At 36.3% G+C, this 26,342-nt stretch overlaps 1 protein-coding gene across 1 annotated transcript; it reads right to left on the reverse strand.

The window, feature by feature from the left end:
* Positions 1 to 1,743: 1,743 nt before the first annotated feature.
* LOC140138998 (uncharacterized) lies at positions 1,744 to 24,555 on the reverse strand. The gene is made up of 4 exons (XM_072160779.1): positions 24,275 to 24,555; positions 17,185 to 17,342; positions 16,178 to 16,313; positions 1,744 to 2,079 (listed from the first exon to the last, which is right to left on the reverse strand). The coding sequence occupies exons 1-4, from the start codon at positions 24,380 to 24,382 to the stop codon at positions 1,744 to 1,746; spliced, it is 738 nt and encodes a 245-aa protein (XP_072016880.1). The 5' UTR covers positions 24,383 to 24,555.
* Positions 24,556 to 26,342: the final 1,787 nt, after the last annotated feature.

A 26,342-nucleotide genomic window follows, 5' to 3' on the forward strand; every position in this document is an offset into this window, starting at 1 on the left:
AAATATGTGTGCAAATTATATGACAGGAAAACAAATTTAAAAAAATAACAATACACGAAGAAAATCGAAAAATCTAAACAAGAATATAAAATAATAAGAGAATAAATATATGCAAAAATAAAACTGGGTTGGCGGGTCGGGGACACGGCCAGCACAAAAAAAGTGATTATATCATAAGGACAAATAGATAACATAAAAGAGATGAATAAAACATGTTAATGGGAAATGGAAAAGAAACTCAACAAATGGTGATGAAATATGACTAAACATACTAAAGGCATTAATGATCATGAAAACATACGTCTCAAGCAAACAATGTGTGGAAAAGAGATTTGTTGAAGTAAACCTTGTACAGGGTGTCCCAGAATGATTTATACCGTGTTTGAACAAAATATCAAAAATATATAGTCAACAGTGTATCTAATTTTAATAAGTGCAATACAAAGCCACACATGTCTCCTACTTATTCTGTGACTTTCATGGAATTAGCTTGATTCGTTTTGGCATTACATTGGTATTACCATTACTGAAAGTGGACGAAAACTGCATGTGTGTAATTTACAGTGCAAAGGCATCATAACACATGGATCCTTTATCACCATCGTCCAGCCGCACTGTGCAATATATTGGAGAAATCATACATTATTTGATAGGAAATACACCATATATGGCACAGATGTAGAGCTTACAATGCTAAATAATTCTTGATATGGGATTAAGTGAAACATTTCAATATGACATCAGATATTTAGGTTGAAAAACATACTTTTTATGTGATTTTTACCACAATTTTTACCCACAAATGTCATTATTACAGAGGATATAACTTCCTCAATGACCCTAAGCAGTAGGCCTATATTTTAATCTTCTTCGTTACGTAGCTGTGGGTTCGCCCATATACTGTGGACATAAATGCATGCTGTGACACTAAGGACGAACCTTCTCTATACTTTTATGAAAAATCCATCTCTGCCGGCATTTCAAATGATGAAACTCACACACTTCAATAATTGTCTTCAAAACTGCCGTCAAAGAAAGAATAGTTTAAGGTCACTCAAGTGTAGAAAATCCTTTATTCCATACAATAATTGCTTCGTAACATCATGAATAAACGATAGATATCGACTATTTAGAAGAAGTACGAACAGGACACAGCAATATACTGCATAACATTACTTTGTGCTGAACGGTTAGTAATTTTACAAAATAAGTTGCTTTGTCAAAACTTGGAATTCACCATTTTTACGCAATCCTCTCTAACTTCTACTAGAAACGTCCAATTTTTAAAATCTAAAAAATCTGAAAAAGCTAAATATATGTAGAATTTAAAATGCAAAACAATATGACCAATAGAAATATCGTTTATACCTAAAAAATTCCATCTTTCTCGGTATAAATCATTCTGGGACACCCTGTATAATCCAGGTTGATGTACATTATTATTAACATGAGAAGATACTTGATTTGGTTTACAACTGCTACGGAACAATTCCACAAAACCGTTGAAAAACAGTGATTATATCTGAGACGAAAATATTGTAGGCACCAGAGGGCTAGACCTCTAACGTTTCTGAAACAGCATGTTAATTAATCATCAAAAAAATTAATAGCACTGATATTTAAATATATCGAATTATAGTCAGATATATCCTTTGCAAGAATTTGATGTTAATTCAAGTCATTTATGAAAGTCATATTGAGCTATTTAGAATGGCACAATAGAGACAGAAGCTCAGTGCAGCATTAATCAGAAACATAGGGATTATTGTCAATAAATAGCATAACTTCAGTTCCTACTGTCTTGATAACAGCCTTCTTGCCATCCGCGATTGCTTGTCTCTTGATCGGCAAAAGCTGCTGTCTTCGCATCTGCAATTCCCTGGGTAGATGAGGAGATATTCCAAATCTGCTTGCGGATTTCTTCAAACGAGGGGCCAATCGGAGCACATGGTCACGATCTTTCATCTGAATAAATTTGGCGATGATTGGGTCTGGCTTAGATTGGTCACTGCGCTTAGAGGGGAGACGGTGGCAGTTAGCAAAGAGAATTGTTTCTGAATTCTCATACTTTAACTCATCCTTCAGAAAAAAACGCAAGACAGCTTCACAGTCTTCATCGGCTGACCTCTTCTCAATACCGTAAAAGAGGAGATTCGCTTTTTTACTGTATCTGCTTCCAGACGTTGCTTTCTCAATTCCGTAATTTCTTTCATTAGCAAGTTGCGAACCCCAGGTACTGTTTCTTCTTTAATTACACGCACTTCGTTGTCAACAAAATCCAGACTCAATTTCAGGTCAGTTACATCAGATTTAATTTCGGCAATCTCGTATTTGATATTCTGAATTTGTTTGGAAATGGAAGCAAAGTTTTGCTTATTCTCCAGTCTCATAGTGTCTAAAAGGGCTTTCAGTTCGGGATCCATAACGAATTATAGTTCGTAATCAGCCGAAGAGCAATTGAGTGACCAGCTGGTATAAGGTGCGGTGGAGCGTGGTAAGCACACGTACACTCAAATAAGAACAGTTTATAATCTGCCGAACAGCATGCACGTACACAAATACAATGTAATGGTGAGCACACGGTGAATACGGAAATTGAATGAAGCGGGTAAACACGCAGTCTGTGGCCGATGATTATGAGACAAAATCAGTCAAATTTAGCAACGGAAGGCTTTAAAAAGACATACCAAGCAGATGTGAATGGTCAGGAGAGTTCCAATAATCAGATGTAGTAAAAGTGTAGCATAAAGAATCCCGTTATCAGTCACATAGCTGGGCCATACACGACGACACAAAATTAAACGTGTGTAGTGTCCGCCATCAATCGATCGATGGTTGGCAGCTGTTTGCTGTCATTTACTCATCAAGGCGGACCACCGTTATTATAAGGACTATGCCAATTATTTAAAGATTGACATGTAGAGAATAAGCCATACTTGATTGACAGAAAGTACTAAATTTGTACCTATGACGGTTTTATGACACCAATATTCCAAATACGACCAAGCCATGGCTGTCCGGTGAAGCAAAATGTGCATTGGAATAACACGACGAGTTTGGATAGATGGTAGGATTTCTTCTTTTTTTAAATGTATGTTCCCCGTTATTAAAGCTTGTACCAGGTTGAAGATTCAGATATTTGGAATAGAATAAGTAACTGAAACATAGAGCAAGTACTAAAATCATAGCTTTTATACTTTTTGATATATGATGCTAACTAGTTCATCCCATATAGCTACAACACAGCGCTACCAGTAGGGTTCAATTGCCTATTGTGAGTACCCCTGTGTTGTGTGCATACATGTCATACTGCAGTTACTGTCCGTTTTCCTATACACAATACACAGTGCTCTCACCATTGACGCGCGACATTTACAAATAATGTATGTTAGAAGTATAATGCATTTGCCTAGTTAACATCACTGTGTGAAAAATAACCGGCCAATATTTAAAGTATTCTCCAAACTTCTAGCAAATATATTTCTCTAACATGACCTAAAATTACAGCTAGGTTAGATGTTCAGAAATAGTCGCACTTTCGTAGAATATGAGTGAGGGCAAGGCATAGCTAGCTCATAGCTAGCCAACTCCCCGTGTTAATTGAATGGAGATTTGACAGAAAATATTGAGCTATATTGGTAACGACCGCTCCGTTCTGAAGAATACAAAAAAAAACGGTACAAACTACATTTAAAGTATTCTATGAAATTCTAGAAAATATAGTTTTGTAACATGTCCTAAATTTTTAGCTAATTTAGGTGTTTGGAAATAGTCGCACTTTTGTGTTTTAGGAAGGATATGTAAACGACAGATAACACCAAAAATATGAAGAAATTATTTCCAAACCGTGTTAAGTCAACAATCATTATGTTGCTCATTTTCAAGAATGCTGGTTAACAAAAAGCAGGCCATTGTCTCATTTCGTGAACAAAGGTCCACATACCATTGTTCCTTGCGTTTCCTTGCGTTTCCTTTATAATCGGTTACCCAACTGAAGCTGTATTATAGCAGCTCATTGCGATACCGCACATATAAAACAGACACACGTGCACAACCAGAGAAGATTCAATTTAATCAGTTGAGCTGTTTCAATGAGTGTTATCTTGGTATATACGTCTAGCCCTTTTCTATTCACTGATTATCCATTGTATTTCTTTTGTTCAAGGTTCGTTGCCCCGACCATTACCTAGAGTAATGGAGGTGGCTAGCTGCCCAGAGACCATTATCAACACAATAGCTCAAGATAACGGTCTCGGGCAGCGAGCTGAACAAAAGGAATACTAGGACATTCTAGAAACACTATGGAAAGGATCACAACATACATGTAGAATCCGAGTTAGTTTGGTAGACTTACGAAACAAATGCATTTACAGCTCGATTTATATGCAAATGTTACATGGCAAGAGTAAATTATAGAGGGCTACTGCAGTCCGTAGTAACATTAATATTTTATATAACACCACTGGTGCTCAATTAATAAACATGCAAATTAAAAACTTAATTACCATAACGAAGTAATAATTATTCAAAAATAAAAAGTAAATGTTTCGTTGAATGTATACTCAATTCATGTATATAAACTTTCCATTAGGTTTTTAGAAGGGAATCTGTCTTTATCCTTACCCAGCCCAAAAACGCTCAACGGTCCATGCAAATTAGCTACTAGGCAAGAACCCCCGGGATACTACCAAGGGGGTGACACTAAATTCACGGTTGTTCTATTAGCAACGCAAAACCTATGAAAAATTCCGCTGGTTTACTATCTAGAAAGTGAGGCCAGTTATCGATCCGTTATGAATAATTCATGTTCGACCCTTGGATCATGTTAATTGATATTGGCAAATAACAACGTTGTTAGTTTTGCGAACTTTGCCTGTTCAATGAGAGTATAGCGCGCCCCCAATACATCTGGGCGCAAACCAGGCGAAAACGATCCAGTTTAATGAAATGGCGGACGGATATTCCCATCGGGCACCAGTGATATATTTTTTTCAAAGAAAGTCTACTAATTTGATATGAAATGACATTTTGCAATAGCAAAGTCAAAATTAGGACTTGCGGTCAATAATATGAAGGAAATACGTGACAGAGGCCAGGTGTGAAACACAAGTAGTATTTGAAGTTAAAATAACCTTTGATACCCGACCTGACCTTCCATAGCTTTCCATCATGGCGCCTTATTCGTTTTTTGTATTTTTATATGCTCTGAAGTAAAATAAAATACCAAACTGCACTAAGCAGACAGAATGTTACTTGGCTCCCAGCATGAATTATTGATTTTATACGGAGGTAAAGAAATACACAGTTGCCTGCAAGCCGTGCACCATACTCTAAATACTTCGGTAAATCTGAATAATGGTCACATGTAGACATATCACGTGTTCGGGAAATCACGTGGCAACATTTTAAGATTTCAGACTTGTTTACTAGTTAAATTGTCATTTGTACTATTGATTATTTATCTTTGTTAATTAATATTAATTAATATATCTTTTAAATGCTGATAAATCGTGGTTGGCTGCCCATATTATATGTTAAATTCAATGTTTTATGAATATAATTCTACCACGCAGAGGGGGTCACACAGCATAATTTCACACTACACGATTTAGCTAGATTTGGAGCTCTGCATTTCAAATTCACGTCAATTTTAAAGTTTATACACTTAATATATTTAATATAATACTTATTTTTTTTTTACAACAAACTGGAACACGAAATATACTAGCTTATTACCTATACAGAAAGGGGATTTATACACATTCACTCAGCAATTTGACATGCCTGGCGCATCAAGACATTCTCTGTCTGGATAACATGACTGTCGCCCTCAATACGTCTGGGCGCAAATTTAAATAACAATACGCTATTTACATATGAATGCGGCTTCATGCTAATTTCTAGCGCCGCTTCCAGGCCTATTCCGTGATACTACCCGACCAGGGGAGCTTCGCAACTACTCTGCGGTACTCATTACAAGTCAAGAGGCTGGGGGTGCAAAGCCTTACTGTGACCTACCCATAAAAGGGGAGTACCAATGAACACTGCGTTAATGGGTTTTCAAATATGTGCTTAATCACATTTTTCTAAGATATAAATTTCATGGTGTTGAAACCTATCGTAGTCAAAACGTTGATAATTTTTTTGCCATTTGCATTATTCATTAACATTTGAATAATAATGGTAACGGGGTGAATACACTCCAGCGGATTAACTATGCAAGTACACTTCAAATACAGATCAATTCTGTATTGATTTGATAATGCTGGCGTCTGAGGTGTTAGTGTTTTTAATTCAAGAAACTAGATTTTGGCATTAAATTTCTTTTTAAACTATTATATTTACATATTTTGATACAAACGATTTAATTTTGCTCGCCGTATATGTAAGATAAACGGTTCAAAACAGACCATTACCAGAAATAATGGGCGTGTTGTTCATGACTGGCTCAATGTTAGTTGGTTTGAGGTTTCGACCCTATCGGGGTCTCAACCTCAAACCAACTAACATCTCACCAGTCATGAACAACACGCCCATTATTTCTGATAATGGTCTGTTTCTCACCCTTTATCTACTACGTAGGTCTACCCTTGGTTGTCAATTAGCACCTACACAGATGGTGTTACTTTCTTTCATGTCAAAAAGCACACTGTACTAGCCCTACTCAGAGCCCTACTAGTATCTGGCCTTTTGACTGTGGTGATCCAAAACCATGCCATGAAGCAATTCCTGGAGAGGGCAATCCCTCATTTGCATGTGACGCATTCTTATTTAAATTAGCCATTGTGTTATTGCTTAATATTCATATGTTATGGGGAGCACTTTACACCACCAGGTTGGGCAAGTCATGAATAATTTAGCGTTGTGAAGCCAAATAAACTTATTATTTCCCAGGCTTGAAAAAAAATCACAGGCAGAGGTGGGAATCGATCTCGGTACCTCCCGGTTAAAAAGCATGTGCAAGACCACTAAACCAGCTAAATATCTGTTGTGAGACGTGTAACATTAAATCAGTAATAAAAGAAGCAGATTCTTATTTTGGGCTCAAATTGTAGAAAAGGGGAAATATTTGTCTCTGCTCTAAAGAAAATAAAAATTGAAATGTTTAAACAAAATGTTACGGCTCTATTGAAAAAAAAAAGATAATTGAAAAAAAAAAAACTTATATTTATTTCACGAGGCGGCATTGTCACAGACGAACACTGTATAGGCTAAAAACTAGGTCCTCACCACACTAGACGACGTCGTAGCACAGTGGTAGAGCATCAGACTGGTGATGCAAAGATTGTTGGTTCGCGTCCTCCTGTCAGCAATGTTTATTTTTGTGAATGCAAAGCTACGATACCATTTGTTCACATTTTTCTTATTTATTTATTTATTTATTTATTTATTTATATTTCTTTATTTATTTTTTTATTTGTTTATTTATGTAAATAATTATGCATGTATTTATTTTGTTTAATCACTCACTCACACTCTTTAGAAAAAGGGCTCTTGGTCGATCAGTTCATTTATTCATTGTTTGATGGTTTGATATGTCTATTGATCGAAATTGAATATCATATAATTTATTCATATTTATTGTTTGTGAATTGATTGATTGGTTAATTAACTGATTGATTGATTTGTTGAGCCGGTGCAAGTGAGTGCGTGAAATGTTAGAGGTGAGTTACTTGAACAAGCCTCAATAATTATAATAAATAAATAAATAAATAAATAAATAAATAAATAAATAAATAAATAAATAAATAAATAAATAAATAAATAAATAAATAAATAAATAAATAAATAAATAAATAAATAAATAAATAAATAAATAAATTTTCCCTCTCAGCCTGCCAAAAATATTGTGACCACCCCCTGTTGGACATTCAAATTATTGGGATCCCAAATAATGATTAAATATATCAGATTTGTAGATGTAGGCCTACAGTAAGAAAACTTTTTTTTAAACTAAACCGATATTTTACTCATTATTGACCATGGTAGGCGAAACCGTCAATAGTGATTAAAGAATTTTTGTTCAAAATAAAATTTCCATATCATAAGCGTTTCCGGACCTTTACTGTTATCTCGGGGTGGGGTGGGGGTACTCACGCACAAGGTTTTCCACGACAAATCCTTAGACATGGGTCTCCCTTTAAGATTTTACGTGCTATTTTTCCCCCGGGGGGGAAAACATGTTGCTTTTTACTATTTTCAAGCTCAAATCCTTAGATATGGGTTCTTACTTTCCTGACAATCCTTAGATATGGGTACCTATTTTCGGTAAAATCGTGACCCTTAGAAATGGTTATGGGTTCGGAAGCTCGGGCCGCACATCTCCGTCGAAAAATAATCCAAGTACCCCCCCCCCCCCGGTTATTCTAAGCCTTTTAAAGCGTTTTAAGGCCAAAATCGCATCTCTCTCACCCCAATTTTACCCTCCCCAGGACTCATAATTATTTGCACAGCCCCTGATAATTTGTTTTTTCAATGGGCCTATAAAACTCCTGTAATATGCATGCACATATTAAATACAGCAAGCTACATTCAAATTATACATGCACGATACAAGTGCTATTCCAGAAACGCTGCACATATCAGTGACATCACTTAACAGTTAGCAGCCTGGACAACCGATTCTTTAGAAATGCTTAGTCGCGCTAAAAGTCGATCGATACATGTTAAAATCAGCACAATTCAGAGATACACCTTTTGCTATGAAATTAATTTTCTCGGTCTAATATAAAGCAATATTTTTTTTCTTCAGTAATGTCAGTTAAAAACTTGGTGCTTGGATATATATATTTTTTTAAATCCTGGTGTTAAAATTAAGCATCAAATTGTGTCTTTTAGTGTGATATTTTTGATTTTTATAGGCCTTGAGTTCGCCTGCGAGCTTTTTACGGAATTGTTTTTTAGCGTCTCAAACTAATATAGTTTGCTAAAGAAAGATATTTCCCACCTCTGTAACGCACATCGTGTGGGTCTATATATCATAGTTTTGTCAGAATTTGCGTTTTATTTTACCCTTTTTCCCTTCATGCTCCGAAAATGTCAAACTTAGTACTTTTATCTCGTGAGCAACCAGCAGAAATAGTCGATATTTTCATTGTTGTCATCCAGGGCAATTTTCCATTGAAAAGCATATTGCCCGACCAGCGATTTAGTAGCCCAAATCCCCAAGTGGGTTTTCTGGTAAATGAGGTGAATTTTAAAAATTTGCTCCCGTGATAGCCTGCAATTTCAATTTATATGGATTACATGATTATGAAAACCATTTTGTCTGTCTGTTTGTTTGTTTACCTAGGTTAGTCCGTATTTTTTCTTAAAAGAGACGCACGCTTGAGGTCCACGGGAAAATCCACGGTCCAAACCTAGAAAAATTAGCGTGTTATTATACGGAATTGGTTTATTAGCGTCTCAAACTAATATAGTTTGCTAAAGAAAGATATTTCCCACCTCTGTAACGCACATCGTGTGGGTCTATATATTATAATCTTCTGTCCCTCCTATCTCCAGGTGAATTTTGTATGACCTACCCCCCCCATCGCGGGTTGCCATTTTCATGACACCCTTCAGACTTGTGTTCGGGTTTGTTTTTAATTTGACATGTAGGCGTATACCTAAATGTATAGCTATGCTATATATTATTATGTAATATCATGTGCATGTAGGCCTATGGGGTGGGGTGGGTGCAGAGGTGTGTGAGGTGGGTAGTGGGGGTGTATGCAGGGAAACTTTGGGGTGGTACTCAACACACTTTAACCATGACTTCCAATGCAAGGCTTATTGTTGCCACAAATGTTTTTTTTTTTTCCTTAAGGTTATTTATAGGTTTTATAAACTTCCATGTTTAACCTGGTATTGTTTTGGCTGCTTCATTAGGGCCTATGACTTTCGGTGGGTTTCCAAAAGCAGTTTCAAACAAACACAAACAAAAGGCACCACACCCAGTCACCTTCGTGACAATTGAAACACTACGTCAAGTATTAACATCCAAGTTATTCTGTTTTTAGGTAAGCAATTTTAAATAATTAGCTTGAACAGGTTTTTGTTAAAAACCCTGACAGAGGGAGAAGAGGGGAAGAGAGATGGAGAATCCATACGATATGCAATACCATACGATTATATTCAATAAGCCTGGCAAAACTTGTCTATTTGGGCCCCCGCCCCCCCCCCCCCCCCCCCCAGTGCAGGGAAATTTGGTGGATTTGGGCCACCGCCCCATACAGGCTTACCCCCCCCCCCCCTTGGAAAAAATCCCAGCTACGCGGCTGTGATCAGTAGGAGCGCTATTAGGTCTGGGAATTTCGTTGCTATATTGAAGTTCTGGCAACACTGTACCCATGCCGGTATTCCTATTAAACCCAGGGATATCGATCCACAATGCTAGTATTAGCTTTAGATTTCACGCGTTGATTTTGAAATTTTTCAGGCGGGAATAAAAATGATGAAATCAAAACGGAAATTCTGACAAAACTATGATATATCGCTCACGGTGATGTGCGTTAGAAAGTTGGGAAAAATCCTTCATTAGCGAACTATATTACTTTGAAAAGCTAAAAGGTTGATCCAAAAAAGGCTCGCGGGCAGAGTTTAAGCCCATCAAAATCGAAAATCTTACACGAAATGACTGAATTTCACGCCTAAGTTTAACACTAGGATTTGAAAAAAAATACAGTATCAAGCACTACAATTTGACCTGACATTTACTGAAAAAATGAAAATGATTGCTTTTTATTTGGCCGAGAAAATAAATTTTACATTGAAAAGTTGTAACTCAAAATTTAGCTCATTTCAACACCAAATTCGATCGTTTGTATTGCCTCATTAAATGACTGAGTGAGTCTTGCAGAACAAAAGAATCGGTTGTCCAGGCTGCTAACTAATATTACCAGCGGTAGTGAATGGCAAGCTTCGAAGGTTGAAAGTGCGCCCGCTTTACTACCTGAGAGCAATCCGGTAGTGGCGTTTCAATTTATTACGTGTTGGGAAATCCACAAGATCAAATAGAACGGTGAGTGATGATTATTAACTTGTTTTTAAAACAAACTTCTTAGGCCAGTAATAAACTACGTTCACGGCCGACAACTATAAATTTGAATGATATTTATTATCACACGAGGAAATAAAACAAACGAATATGGCGCCTCACGTGCTTCAGGTCAGGTCAGTGGTCAAAGGTTTTTTATCGCTAAATCGCTGGCTGAATATCGTATCAAATTCAAGTGATTCACTACCGTCGTATTATTGACACCAATTCCTAATTTCGACATTACTATTGCGAAAGGTTATTCCATTATCAAATTAGTAGACTTTCTGTAAAAAACAAGTCACTGGTGCCTGATGGGAAATACTAGTGCGCCATCACCGGATTACTCCCAGCTCTGCTAGCTGGCGCGCTTTCAAGCTTGCTACTCGCATTGAACAGGCAGAGTTCACAAAACTAACGGCGTCGTTATTTTCCAACCCTAAAAGGGATCGAAATTAATTATTCATATCCGATCGATAACTGGCCTCATTTTCTAACTAGCAAACCAGCGGGATTTGTCATAGGTTTGCGTTGATAATAGAACAACCGTGAAGTTAGTGTCACCCCCTTGACCATGCTATATAGCTGCTGCCAGTGACTGCTATATTTCTTGGGGGACAGCGGTTAGTGGGTTGTGAGCTGTCACTGGGGTTTTAGCAGTTCTCAGTATAGAGGCCTTGCATGTGACGTATCATCCCGTAAATATGGCGGACTACTCAAATACATTCAACAAAAAGCATGATTGCAATCTACCGTGACAGTTCGTCTCACACACATAACCCTGCACTACGATCAAATAGGTTGATGACAACATTTGATTGAATGGACTGCACTCCGCCATAACTACGGTGAAGGACACCGGCTCAAATCCTTTGTTTGGAGCCAATCGATAATTTCATGCAAGGCCTCTATATAGCATGGTGTATATAATGTGTAATTAAAAAAAGGCCCTGTGGTAGGGCTACACTGTACCATCATGGACTGTCTATTTCTACAGTCCATACTGGAATGTTCATTGTGTCAAGCTATTTTAATAAAAGTGGGGTTTTTAATACCATATTTCACCAGAAATTTGTAAAAGTATCCCCAGTTTCAGTGAAAAATCTCAATATCAAAGAGGAAATTGCCATGTAAAAAAACATAACAAATAATTAAATCAAAGTATTTTGATTAAATCATGCAGCAGCAATTTTTGAATTGATCATAATGGTCACAGGTCTTAGTTTTGTAGATCTTAGTTTTGTAGACAGGGTCTTAGTTTTGTAGGTCTTAGTTTTGTAGATAGGGTCTTAGTTTTGTAGGTCTTAGTTTTGTAGGTCTTAGTTTTGTAGGTCTTAGTTTTGTAGGTCTTAGTTTTGTAGGTCTTAGTTTTGTAGGTCTTAGTTTTGTAGGTCTTAGTTTTGTAGGTCTTAGTTTTGTAGGTCTTAGTTTTGTAGGTCTTAGTTTTGTAGGGCTTAGTTTTGTAGGTCTTAGTTTTGTAGGTCTTAGTTTTGTAGGTCTTAGTTTTTGGGTCTTAGGTCTTAGTTTTGTAGACACCCGACCACGAAGGACTTGATAGTGTCATCGTGAAAATTGAAACATATATAATATTAATAGATCGCAACTTCATTACTACATCATATTTTGGAATTTTATCTGCTTAAAACATTAATGTGTAAGCTACCATTATTTATATTGTTAAATTCTCAAGCGCATAGAGACAATTAATACGAGGGTCCTATGAATAGGCCTACATACACAATACATAAAATCGATTTTGATATGGCGGCCACGTGCTCTACTGTGCATGTGGTTTCCCGCAAATAGCGGAAGTTGTATTACGAAGTGCATCCGAACTCCATTTTGAAGCAAATGTTTTTGACAAGGCATTGGATTGTTCCAGTTTGCATCCTAAATCCACATTAGACCCCTAATTTTATTTACGAAATCAAAACATTAGATTATCATAACAACAAAACGGTAATCTTTTGGGTCTAATGTGAAAATTACATAAAAAAATTACAGTTTTTACAGAATTAATTTTCACTTAATTCCAAAAAAAATGGCGTATATAAGATTGAAATAAATTCTCTACCTTCTATACTGGATCAATTGTGACGCAAGTTGTTATCAAAAATTGTTATGATAGATGTACAATTAATATTCATATATTACATTACATTACATCTGATGGTACAGTTTTTACACAGAAAATATTTATTTGAAAAACCTGCCACTCGGCTTTTTCCGGGTTGCCGTGACCTGTGCAATAATTACAATTAAATTTCTTATTCTAACAGCAAGCGTTTCTAAAATGCAGTATGGCGAAATGTGGTGTAATTCCAGAGGGGCGTAAGTTAATAATAGAAAAGAAAAGAATCCCGGGGGGGGGGGGGCACTTCAATTTGAAATGGATATAGGTGTAGGGCTGGCACTTTCGCACTAAGGGGCATTCGGTGAGAGCAAAATGTAAAAAATGGGGGTCATTGGGTGAGAACATGACCTTTTTTAAATGGAATCTTTGGGTGAGAGCCGAAACAGCGCAACAGAAACCTCGAAAATTGAATTTCTAGTTCTAAATGGCTTCAAATTTCTTTGTTTTTTTTAAAATAAGTAACAAAATCAGTGATAAATGAATGTTGCTGTTCAAATTGAACTATAGTAAGAGTCTTTGGGTGACAGATCAAATGGAAAAATAGGAGGTCTTCGGGTGACAGAGCATGTAATCGTAAAAAAATATGGGGTCTTTGGGTGACAGCGAGGCTGAAAAAGGGGGTCTTAACAGCCCTACATACGCGTCACCTCCAAAGTTGGAGCCCCCCCCCCGGGGGCAGGGCCGTGCCCCTAATTGTGCACCCCGTTGTCACACTTTAGCACGCTTCGTAGCGATCCAAAAGGTGTTTTGGGATTCGCTTCGTAGCGTCCATTAGGTACCTGTTTGCCTAATGAAACATGCACAGCGCAGCACAGCACATTTAGGGTTAGGGTTTAGGGTTAGGGTTAGGGTTAGGGTTAGGGTTTAGGGTTAGGGTTAGGGTTCATTATTGATCGTAGATTATATACGTATTCATTGGTAATATATTAATAATAGTATATCGTGTATATGCGCTTTATTCCGTAAACAATAAGTATGATAAATAGATGGCTTTCTGGCAGGACAACTCGTAGCGTAGTGATAGAGCGTCTGACTGTGAATACATAGGTTGCTGGTTCGAACCCCGGTCGCACCTTGGTAGAATTTTAAATCTAACATGTTTCGTTTCTTTTTATTAAGTAAGAGGAAATAGCCTAAGTACCAACGCAACGCTAGTAAGCATTTCGTTAGGTGTTAACAGGCACGCTTCGTAGCGCTCAGGTACCTAATCACCTGTCGTGAAAGTGTGACGGGGTTGGACAAAAGGCTGAATTGTGAGCTTCTTTCAGCCTGTGCTCCCGGAAGAGAAGGATTGAGATCTTCTTCCGATAAGACTTTGCTTAGTCAGCCTAGGGCACGTAGAGCAGCTGGTATACCTTCTCTGTCTCGGGCCCGAGGGAATGGAATAACCTCCCTAAAGCCATTAGTGAGTCGCCATCAATGCCAATGAAACTGAAAACTCACCTTTTCAGTAAGCTTCTTCTGTGTTTCTTTTTCACATCTTTTCTCTCGTTGTTCAGCGCTTTGATAAATATTAAAGACGCTTTATAAATATCTTTATGTATGAATGTATTTTTTATTCTTTTGTTGTACCCAATATAACCCCTTTTTGAAAAACATAATTTAATACCGATAGGTCCCTACTTCTCGACGCCGGTAGGCACACACCCGTCCATTTAAAGTTGATTTAGATGATAAAGTTGTTTATCATCTACAGTTGATATTTGTATTTTTGTATAAAACTCGAAACTCGAACTCGAAACTCGAACTCGAAACTCGAACTCGAAACTCGAACTCGAAACTCGAACTCGAAACTCGAACTCGAAACTCGAACTCGAAACTCGAACTCGAAACTCGAACTCGAAACTCGAACTCGAAACTCGAACTTGAAACTCGAACTCGAAACTCGAAACTCGAACTTGAAACTCGAAACTCGAACTCGAAACTCGAAACTCGAAAATTGTAACTCGAAACTCGAAACTCAATACTCAAAACTCGAAACTCGATAAAAAGTAACACTCGCGAACGTTACAGTTTGAACTAGTTTTACTACTAGCTTTTGGACATACACTATATAAAAACAATAACACACTGGTAACAAAAGGGGCAAGGAATCCAGTTACTACACTGGAATTTCAGTGACTCATGACAAGCGGTACGTTATTTATGATAAGAAAAGAGGTACCACTAGAATGTATAGTTGGCTTTTGCTATCATTTCTTTACATGATGAACCACTTGTCTTGAATCACTGAAATTTCAGTGAAGTAATTGGATTCCTTGTCCTTATAATATACACAACTTTTGTTACCAGTTGAGAATTATACCGTAAAATCATATCTACAAGTATATAGTGTGTTTTTGATGAAAGCTAAAAGGTACCACTAATTAGCGTTATTAGCTCAAAAACGCTAAATCGCGCTATTTGCGCTATTAGCGCTTATTTTATCCCTCTCACTGGTTCATCTTCAATTTAGCAAACTAGCGACAGATTGCTAGGTTAGCTAATTAGCGTTATTAGCGCTAAAACGCTACATCGCGCTAATTAGCGCTAATTGCGATATTACTCGCGCCCCTCTCACTATCTGATCTTCAACTTGCCCAAAAAAGAAAAAGATGTGTCTTTAGCGAATTAGCACTTGCAATCTTTTGGGCTAGCGTTGCAATTAGTGCTAATTTACACAGACTCTTTACACTAATTTCATGCTAATAGCGGTATTAGCAAAAGTGCGATAATTGCGCTGAAGGTCCAATCCTACACCTTCCTCGTTCTTTGATCGAGCGATTTAGATTTAGCTAGTTGTAGGGTTATGGTTAGAGCTAGGATTAGCTAGGATTAGAGTTAGAATAAGAGACTAGAGGGCCGTATATTTGTACACATAAATCTAAGATGACCCAGTGAGATGGACAGTTTGGTATTAGCGTTAATGTAATTAGGGAAGTTTTTGATCTAAAAACTTAAAGTGACCATGAATGTGTGCCAAATATTGATTTTGTGCGCTTTCCCAACTTTTCCTCAGTGACTTGAAGCCTCTTTACCATACTTACAGAGCTTCGTTCTGGCAATAGTTGTCTGCTACTTGTGTTTCTCATTCGTTCTACAGATTGCAATAGGCTGTTCCTGCTTTGCATAGATTCTGCTGACGGTGGCTGTGCCTGGAGCATCATGGTCAACATACAATTTCTGTTTAGGAATATGATTAAATAACAGCAATTATTGATAACGTATCAAACTTTGTATTTATTGACTTGTTGTGAACATTTGCCAAATAAAATAATAACGAAAAGTCAGTGGCGGAGCCGGGATCAGGGGGAGAGAAATTGATTGGGGGGGCACCTTTGTTCCATAACCATTAATAATTAAGGTATGGGACATTTTTGTTTTTGCTATAGCCCCCGAATGAAATGTATTTAATTATGTTTGTACTCACTCAGGTAGCATTGTGTGTGAATTTTACATCCGAACTAAGTGCTATTCTTTTTTATGGGCATTAAGTTAGTGTCTAAAATGGCCCAAAATGAGGGTTTTTCAATATTGCCGTCCATTTCTAATCGTCACCCCCATAGACTTTACATGTAAAAGGCTCATAAAATTTTAATAGCACCTAGTTCGGATGTAAAATTCACACAAAATGTTTTTTGAGTGATTACAAAGATAATTAAATACTTTTCATTCGGGGGCTATGTGGATTTTTTTTAATGTATTCCTTGTACAATGACATTTCACAATAAAATGTCCATTGGAAACAAAGGTGGGGGTGCAAAATCAACCAATTTTGCGTGAAATTGCAGCAAAAAGTGGAAATTATCGTAATCATGGGTTCTTCCTGATAACCGACAGGGGGGGCTGTTCTGACTGGCGGTATTTCGCTCGCAAAGTGGATCTTTACGGCTTTTGGTGATTTGAGGGGGAACACACCGCCCCTGTATATGCCCCTTAAAGAGGATAACATTTTTTTAAATCTACAAATTAGTGCTGCATTTTCTGGAATCCGGGATCATTTATAATTATTGCTCATTACGAGACAAAAATGGTGTATTCTATGATTTAGCACCTTGTTCCTTGAATAGTCAACCGTAGTCTCCCATGTGTTGTTTTGACAATGTTTTTAGCCACCTTCTGCGTCATCATTGATGTTGAATGACCATTGATGCGCAGAACTCTCAGGCCAACCTGCAGATTGGCCTCGGTGGCCTTTGAATCATCTTGCACCTAGAATATACGCAAAATAAAAATTGGTAATTAAAGCCATAGCAATTTTAACCATGGAAATACAAACTAAAAGGTATATGGACATTTAATACCATTTAATATAGATATATATCAGCAAAGGAACAAAGCACAAACATGCCTTTGTAATACTAATATCAATAATACCAGAGAAGATAATACATATGTAAAAGGATTATTGAAAGTTATTGCGTCTAATTTGATAACGAAACCCATAACGTTTTGTTATTATGGCTTGTCGCCGCCCAGTCGATTTCTATTGGTTGTATGAATGCAATTCCATTTACCTCTTAAGCGCGCTTCAGACTCTGAGTATTGTACGTACAATATTGTATGTACAATATGTACGTTATTTAATCTATTGCCATTCTATTTCCAGTATGTTTAAGTTCTAACGAATGTTTGATGACGAAAATCGATAATATGTTACATACAATATCTAGCAGAAATATATTATCGATTTTACGTCATCAAACATTCGTTAGAACTTAATTGTAAGTTCAGGTAATTTTTCAGCATGGTTGGCAAAGGTCAAAAAATAGATTTTGCTTATACCTTGGGGGGTTAAAGTACTTTGGTAGCCTGTTACAGTGGCGAGCATTGTTCGTCCATTTTTTGCTTGTTGCCATGGTAACAGCCAATTCTTAGTTTTATGCAGTTTTTAGTCAATTTCAGGGTAAAAAAAGTGAAATTTAACCTATTTTGGCTGGCTAATTGCAGGAATACATGACACATTTTTGCAAAACCAAATATTACATGATATAGACCTACCTCCATACGTTACGAAGAAAGGTTTGAAATCTTTTTAAAATATCATCTTTATGTCTTTTTTGGACCTGGCAACACTGCAAGTTTTCACATAGTGAAAAATGTGATATTTTACCCCATCTTTGCATCGAAAAAAATCTATATGCCGGATCACTCTGGATATTAATATTATAGCAGGTGGTGAAGGTGACCTGGCCCCACTCATATCTGATGAAAACAGCTTGGGCACTTGTATACATTGAAAGCAGTGTTGCCATAAAATGATGCATTTTGGCAAATTTAACAAAATGAGATTTTCACAAAATATGATAAGAATTGTTACACAAAAGCAGGTTTCTTAAGATTTATTATATCTCGCCATATCCTTATGATGAAGGTGTCTTAGTTTGTGTCTTTAATTATGAGAAAAGCTTGTTATATTGTATATCAAAAGCAGTGTTGCCAGAAAATGATGCATTTTGGTAAATTAAAAATGAGATTTTTTACAAATTACACTGGTGCAGGTTTCACATATCTCTCCTTAGTCATATGATAAAGGGGTCTTAGATTCACTCATTTGTAATTAAAAAAAAGCTTGTTGTATTGAAAATCAAAAAGCAGTGTTGCCAGAAAATGGTGCATTTTGGTAAAAAAATGGGATTTTTTACAAACTATGCTATAAATTGTTACACTGGTGCAGGTTTCACATATCTCTCCTTGGTCATATGGTCTTAGGTTCACTCATTTGTACTGAGAAAAGCTTGTTTGAAAATCAAAAAGCAGTGTTGCCAGAAAATGATGCATTTTGGCAAATTTAACAAAATGAGATTTTCACAAAATATGATATAAATTGTTACACAAAACCAAGTTTCTTAAGATTTATTATCTCTCTATCCTTATAATAAAGGGGTCTTCGGTTGACTCATTTCTAATGAGAAAAGCTTGTTATATTGACATTAAAAAAGCAGTGTTGCCAGAGAATTGGTAAATTAAAAAATGGTACTTTTTACAAACTATGATATAAATGGTTACACTGGTACAGGTTTCACATCTCTCCTAAGTCATATGATAAAGGGATCACTCATTTTTAATGAGAAAAGCTTGTAAATCAAAGAGCATTGTTGCCAGAAAATGGTGCATTTTGATCTCTTTAAAAATGAGATTTTTACAAACTGTGATATAAATTAAGTTGTTACCCTGATGCAGGTTTCTTCATATCCTTATAATAAATGAGTCTTAGGTTCATTATTCCCCATAAGAAAAGTTTGGAAAATTGTATATCAAAAATAAGTGTTGTCAGGAAAATAACATAGGGTGTAACAAGAAAAGTTTGGTAAATTGTATATATCAAAAAGAAGTGTTGCCAAGAAAATTACATTGGGTGTTTGTACAAAAGGCGATTTCATGCTTATTTTTTAATACACCTAGTCTATCTATGTCGCATGGTGACTAGGCCTACATGGAGAGTTGGGTTAAAGAAGACAGTTTTGACAGAAAACAATCCCGGAAAAACACTAAATTTTGTGTGTCAAGCCTATGTATGTACCATTGTTCTAACTTCTGATTTCACACCACCAAATAGTATTATATGTTTGTGCGCCCTTGAATTTAAATTTTCAGAAAAACCCATGCGTTGCCAAAGTAAGCATTAAAATGTTCTTGGAAAATTGGTACAGTTAAATGATTTTGATGACTTTACACTATTCCTCTGAAAAAGGTTTTAGTTTTAATTTAGATAATTGAGGAAACACAAATGAGAAAACACACATAAGAGCTTAGTTTCAAAACCCCTTACATCCACTTGAGCAATTTTGAGAACACATCAAAAAATCATCAAAAAAATCACTTTTTCAACAAAAGCATATTAAAGCCCTATACAACATAATCAATTTGTGATTGGTCTTACCAAGGATGCACATGATATCCCTACCAAAGGGCCTTTTGACCGTGGCAATCACAAACAAAAACTTTCTTTAAAAAGGACAACGCCTCGGATGAAGGTTATGTTTCATAACATTATTTTGCTTTGAAGTGTCTGAAATGCTGAAAATTAACTTTTTATTGTGTTATATGTGGACTAATTAATACTAATACTAATAGGGTGTGAAATAATGGTATTTCTTGGTCAATACCGCCAAGGTATTACTGGGAGATACCGTGAAATACTGAAAATGTTATACCGAAGCTGTATGTAGGCCTTTAAAAAAAATTTAGATAATTAAAAAAGTTAATAAAAATCCAAAAATTCATACTCAGTTGACCTAAGATGACCATGAGAAGAAAGTAAAGAATACAATCAACATAATTTCCCAACCGAGGGTGACACTCCTCGTAAGAACTGGGTCAATATCTTGAAATCTTAAGAACCCTTTATCATCAGGATATGGAGAGACACAAGAAACAATTTTGAGAAAAAAAATCTAGTTTTTTTAATTTACCAACATGTATCATTTTCTGGCGACACTGCTTTTGATATAAACAATATAACAAGCTTTTGTCATTATAAATGAGTGAACATAACACCCCTTTATCATAGTACGGCTATGGATAGATACGTGAAACCTGCACCAGTGTAACAATTTATAGCATAGTTTGTAAAAATATAAGTTGTTTTAATTTACCAAAATGCATCATTCTGGCAACACTACTTTTTGATATACAATATAACAAATTATCTCTTAGGAAATGAGTGAACCTAAGACCCCTTTATCATTAAGGAAATGGAGACACACAAGAAACCTACATCAGTGTAGCAATTTATATCATAGTTTGTAAAAATATATTTTTTTAATTGACCAAACTGCACCATTTTCTGGCAACACTGCTTTTTGATTGTCAATATAACAAGTTTTTCTCATTACAAATGAGTGAACCTAAGACCCCTTTATCATATGACTAAGGAGAGATATGTGAAACCTGCACCAGTGTAACAATTTATAGCATAGTTTGTAAAAAATCCCATTTTTTACCAAAATGCACCATTTTCTGGCAACACTGCTTTTTGATTTTCAATATAACAAGCTTTTTTATTTATTTATTACAAATGAGTGAACCTAACACACCTTTATCATATGACTAAGGAGAGATATTTGAAACCTGCATCAGTGTAACCATTTATAGCATAGTTTGTAAAAAATCTCATTTTTAATTTACCAAAATGCATTATTTTCTGGCAACACTGCTTTTTGATATACAATATAACAAGCTTTTCTCATTAGACATGAGTCAAACTAAGACACCTTCATCATAAGGATATGGCGAGATATAATAAATCTTAAGAAACCTGCTTTTGTGTAACAATTCATATCATATTTTGTGAAAATCTCATTTTGTTAAATTTGCCAAAATGCATCATTTTATGGCAACACTGCTTTCAATGTATACAAGTGCCCAAGCTGTTTTCATCAGATATGAGTGGGGCCAGGTCACCTTCACCACCTCCTATAATATTAATATCCAGAGTGCTCCGGCATATAGATTTTTTTCGATGCAAAGATGGGGTAAAATATCACATTTTTCACTATGTGAAAACTTGCAGTGTTGCCAGGTCCAAAAAAAGACATAAAGATGATATTTTAAAAAGATTTCAAACTTTCTTCGTAACGTATTGAGGTAGGTCTATATCATGTAATATTTGGTTTTGCAAAAATGTGTCATATATTGCTGCAATTAGCCAGCCAAAATAGGTTAAATTTCAATTTTTTAACCCTGAAATGGACTAAAAACTGCATAAAACTAAGAATTGGCTGTTACCATGGCAACAAGCAAAAAATGGACGAACAATGCTCGTCACTGTAACCATGGAATTAAGAGACATGGAAGTTGGTCGATCCAACACCTATTGAATTATTTACGTAACATTCTATAGAGGGTACGTATCAAGCTATTGTGGTAACAATGACGTCAGCGTGTCTTTGATGTGGATCAGACTTGCCGCCTTTATTGCCAGTTCGTTTATTTACAGGTTTATTATTTTGAGCAAAAATCGTGTTTTTCTTGATTATGTTTCAAGTATGTTGTTTTATTCGGAAAAAGTGACAGGGATGTTAGATTTGTAATCCATAATTACAGAAATCCAATCAAAATATCGATTTCTACCCTATACTTACAGATTTTCTTAAACTTCAAAATATTGGAAATCATGCATTTACGTCTAAACCGCTAATTAGCGGTAATAATTGATATGCGCACTTGGCACATGCGTTACATTGTAAAATGAATCTCGCATCTATTTGTGTGCCCGGGGCTGCCCGAAATTGCTGTTGATCAGAATGTTCCAGAGTCGGGTATTATCTTTACATTTTGCGTAACCTGAAATAAATTGTATTTCATTTCATTTTCTGTTTTAAAACTGCTATCTGAAAGTCTAGCATATATACATTTAATCGGTAGGTTCTCACATAATTACATACTTTTAATAAAATTGTATAAATTAAACTGATAGCATTCTGACCATTACGTAGGGATTTTATAAAATCTGTTTGTGTTCATAAAACTAGTCATGCACTGCGGTAATATAACACAGCCCATTGTCAGGACTTAGTACACGACCTCGTACTGCTATTGATTTTTAAGCGGGAACTTTGATTTTAGACATGGTACACGTTGACCATGCGTTGACTCAATTGTTCCACTTTCACCTGTACTGCTTTTGTTAAGTATCGCGGCAAGTATGATACTCATTTTGATGTAGTATTTGACCAGCTTCCATGTGTATTACTTCCATGCTGTAACAGGCTACCAAAGTACTTCAACCACCCAAGGTATAAGCAAAATCTATTTTTTGACCTTTGCCAACCATGCTGAAAAATAACCTGAACTTACAATTAAACATTACTGGAAATAGAATGGCAGTACATACAATATTGTACATACAATAAAAAGTCTGTATACTGCTTACGGTGTATGGAATGACCGAAAACTTAAAATGAGGTGTCAGGTCACTAATCTGAGTGGTCGTTGCCAAGGGAGTCCATTCATTGCAGAGGTACTGAGGGCCAAGGAGGTTTTGATAAGAATGGAGGTGAAATTGATTACGTAACGTATTGTTCCTTTGTGCCGATTTGATTTGCCAACAAGCTATTCATCGAGAGGTACCTTTTGTTCAAGACAAAAGGGTTCCGCCATTAAATCGGTAACTGACCTGACGGCGTATGAGCGCTTTACCAGGCAGCCTACTGTCAATAGGTGATCAAAAGAACGTCATGCGAAAGTGCCTACTTGAGCGAAAGGTACCTTTTGTTCTCATACAGCCCATGGGTGTGATGAGTAGCCGCAGGCACAAAAAGGCACACTTTAGCCTTATTTGAGGCGCATCATTATTATAGGCAGGTCAATCCCGGGAAAAACTTAACACTTTTTCCTACCAGAACCATACTTGGCACATATGTTGCTTGGGTTAATAGGATAAAAAAAACCCACGGGCCACCTCGATTTTTCTCCCTAAATCAAAAATGGCGCCCAAAATCACCACGTGCACAAAAAATCATTCAAATAAGGGACCGTTCACAAACCCTTTTAAGGGGGGGGGGCCTGATGCAAAAAATGTTCATCCCCCCTTTACAGACCTCAAAAATTTCAGGGCCCCCCCTTTTTTTTTTTTTGACGTGAAAATTATGGGTCAACCCCATAGAAAAGCATATAAACTTAATTTTTCCAGGAAAATTTGTGGTCATTTTTTTCAGGGCCCCCCTTAGGAGGGTCAAAAATTTTCAGGTCCCCCTTTTTTGCATCAGGCCCCCCCCCCTTACAAGTGTTTGTGAACGGTCCCTAACATGTTTTGAAATCTTTATGTGAATCAAATGCCACATTTCACCTAAAAGGTATGCAGATATAAGCAAAATATACAAACTAATTAATTTCGGTCAATGTCTCATATCATGGGTAATTTCAATTTCCTGGCACGCAAGATAACAGAGATGTGACGATGGAGGTAGAACTTGTTGAATGACCCTCGTACATATGCCTATACCCCAAAGGGTTTTTTCCCAAGAGTGTTTATAATAATACTTAAAATAAAACGAACGAAGAGGGGAAACAGTTGTACATTAGCAGCAAATTTTCGGTACATTTCACGGGAGTGCATCTTTAGATATCCAGTTTAAGCATGTGTGTTTTGTCAACTTTCTGTCTACAAATTAATAATACTTAAGATAGTTAAGGCTTACCTGGCCTATCCTTAATGGCATTCTGACATCTTTCCCACCAGTCAATCGGAACCCAAACGGTGTTGGGCCGTCTAGTTCTAGTTCAAACACAGGATCTGCCCAATCCATGTTTATAACAGGGTCGCTCCGTGTGGAAACACTTGGGTTTAGACAATATACCTCAAGTTGACAACCTATAAAATTCCCTATTCTGCCAGAAACCTGGAATAATCGCGTCTGAAATGCGTTAATATGATCGTTAGTTTTGACTTACGTATACATGACAATACGGTAGTATTGTACGTAAGTTCAGGTAATGTATAGTGACTTTAGCCGACGATAAAAAAAGCGCTGTTACAGGTGAGCGGACCTTTCAAATATAAGGACGGTCGGACTTTTTTTATGTTACACTGCAAAGACCGTATTTAGGAACCACTTTTTTAAACATGTTATGATTCCTAAACACCAGTGTCAACGTCCAAAACATCATGTCTTAAGATTCCTAAACACAGCCCATCAAATTCCTTAACATATGTATCATTTAAACATGTTTAAAAACGTGGTGCAAGATAGTGTTTAGAAAAGTGTTTAATTCCTAAACACGCTTTTTTGCAGTGTATTTTTTATAGCAAATGACTCTAAAAATCACCAATATTTTTTTTTCTTTGCAAAGTGTCACTCGCGTTTTTCAGTCAAAATTAATCTACTTTTTGCCCAGACCAGCTGATTTGACATGCATAGACCCAACAGCTATTTCCGTCGTCAAACTCATCCACTTTTGGCTAAAAATTGCAGATTTTATGCACAGGCCCTACAGCAAATTAAAAAATAAAATACCCCAAACTGAAAACCTGATTCGATTGGGCCCGTAGAACAGTCGGTTTTTTTCGTCGCCTGATGAGTCATTTCTGATATTTCTTTTAAGTCACACGTCTTTGTGTTTCTTAACTTAACTACCAGTCCTGTATTCACTATTTATAAATAGCTATTTATATATCACCATGGGGTACATGGGCGCAGCCATTACACAACATCGTATCACCAAAGAGTATCTAGATAAGCATTCACTCCATACAAATGAATAGGAAAACAAGATGTCGGTATTCATGAATTTTCACAAAATGATATGGGTCAAAAATCCGAAGATTGGGGGATTCTGTAACTTAAATATGTTATGAGAAACTGATTTTAGAGAAAATTTACCGAAAGCGTTTTAAAATTTACCGAGCGCCATTCATTTTATAATGGTTTTTATTCGGTAAAACACCCCAAATTTTGAGCGACTAGTTGCTGAAGTCAACCGACTTACCATTAAAAAGTACAGGAAGACCACCTACTGTGCTAGAGGTCATCTCTCCAGACATACTGGCGCCCAGCCAAAATGGCAACCTCCATTTCTCTCTATCAAGAATTTATATATTGCTATTTATAAATAGTGAATACAGGACTGACTACGGTGTTTGACATTTAGATACACGGATTTGCAAAGTATTCTTAACAATTCATTTGGTGAAGTCAAGTTCACAGAGAAGTTGGCACAAGGCAGGTCAATACACTGTTTTAAAGGGCATTTTGTGATCCACAGCATCATCCCACCAGCTTTCTAAAAAACCCAAAAAGATGAGATTTTTATATACCACCGGAAAACTCTGGCTATAATAGCGCCTACATAATGTTTATGTGCAAAACATTTCTTGCCGTATTCATTCGCTTGGCAAAAAATATCATCAAATTTGTATTTACGTTCTAGTTAAGGGATCGGATAGCGACGTTTACACAGTATCTTTGTGGGAACTGAGAGCACATCAGATACACCAAATTACATTCTGAATATGCGGAATGTCATAATATCAAATAATTTTGATTTTGTGAAATTCACAATATAATAATTACAAATTATGATGGCAAATAATCAAAACAAAAATTGTGTTTGATATTTAACAGTCCTCAAAGTAAATTTAATAAATCTAATGATGTACTTAATGTGTATGTAGCTGGGAGGACAAGCCGACCATCATTTGAAAATGTTGACCTTTAGGCTAACCAAATTATTCTTATGATCACAAGGATTTCAAAAATGTATAGCTTG

The sequence above is a fragment of the Amphiura filiformis genome, chromosome 18 (genome assembly GCF_039555335.1).
Source record: "Amphiura filiformis chromosome 18, Afil_fr2py, whole genome shotgun sequence".
Lineage (NCBI taxonomy): Eukaryota > Metazoa > Echinodermata > Ophiuroidea > Amphilepidida > Amphiuridae > Amphiura > Amphiura filiformis.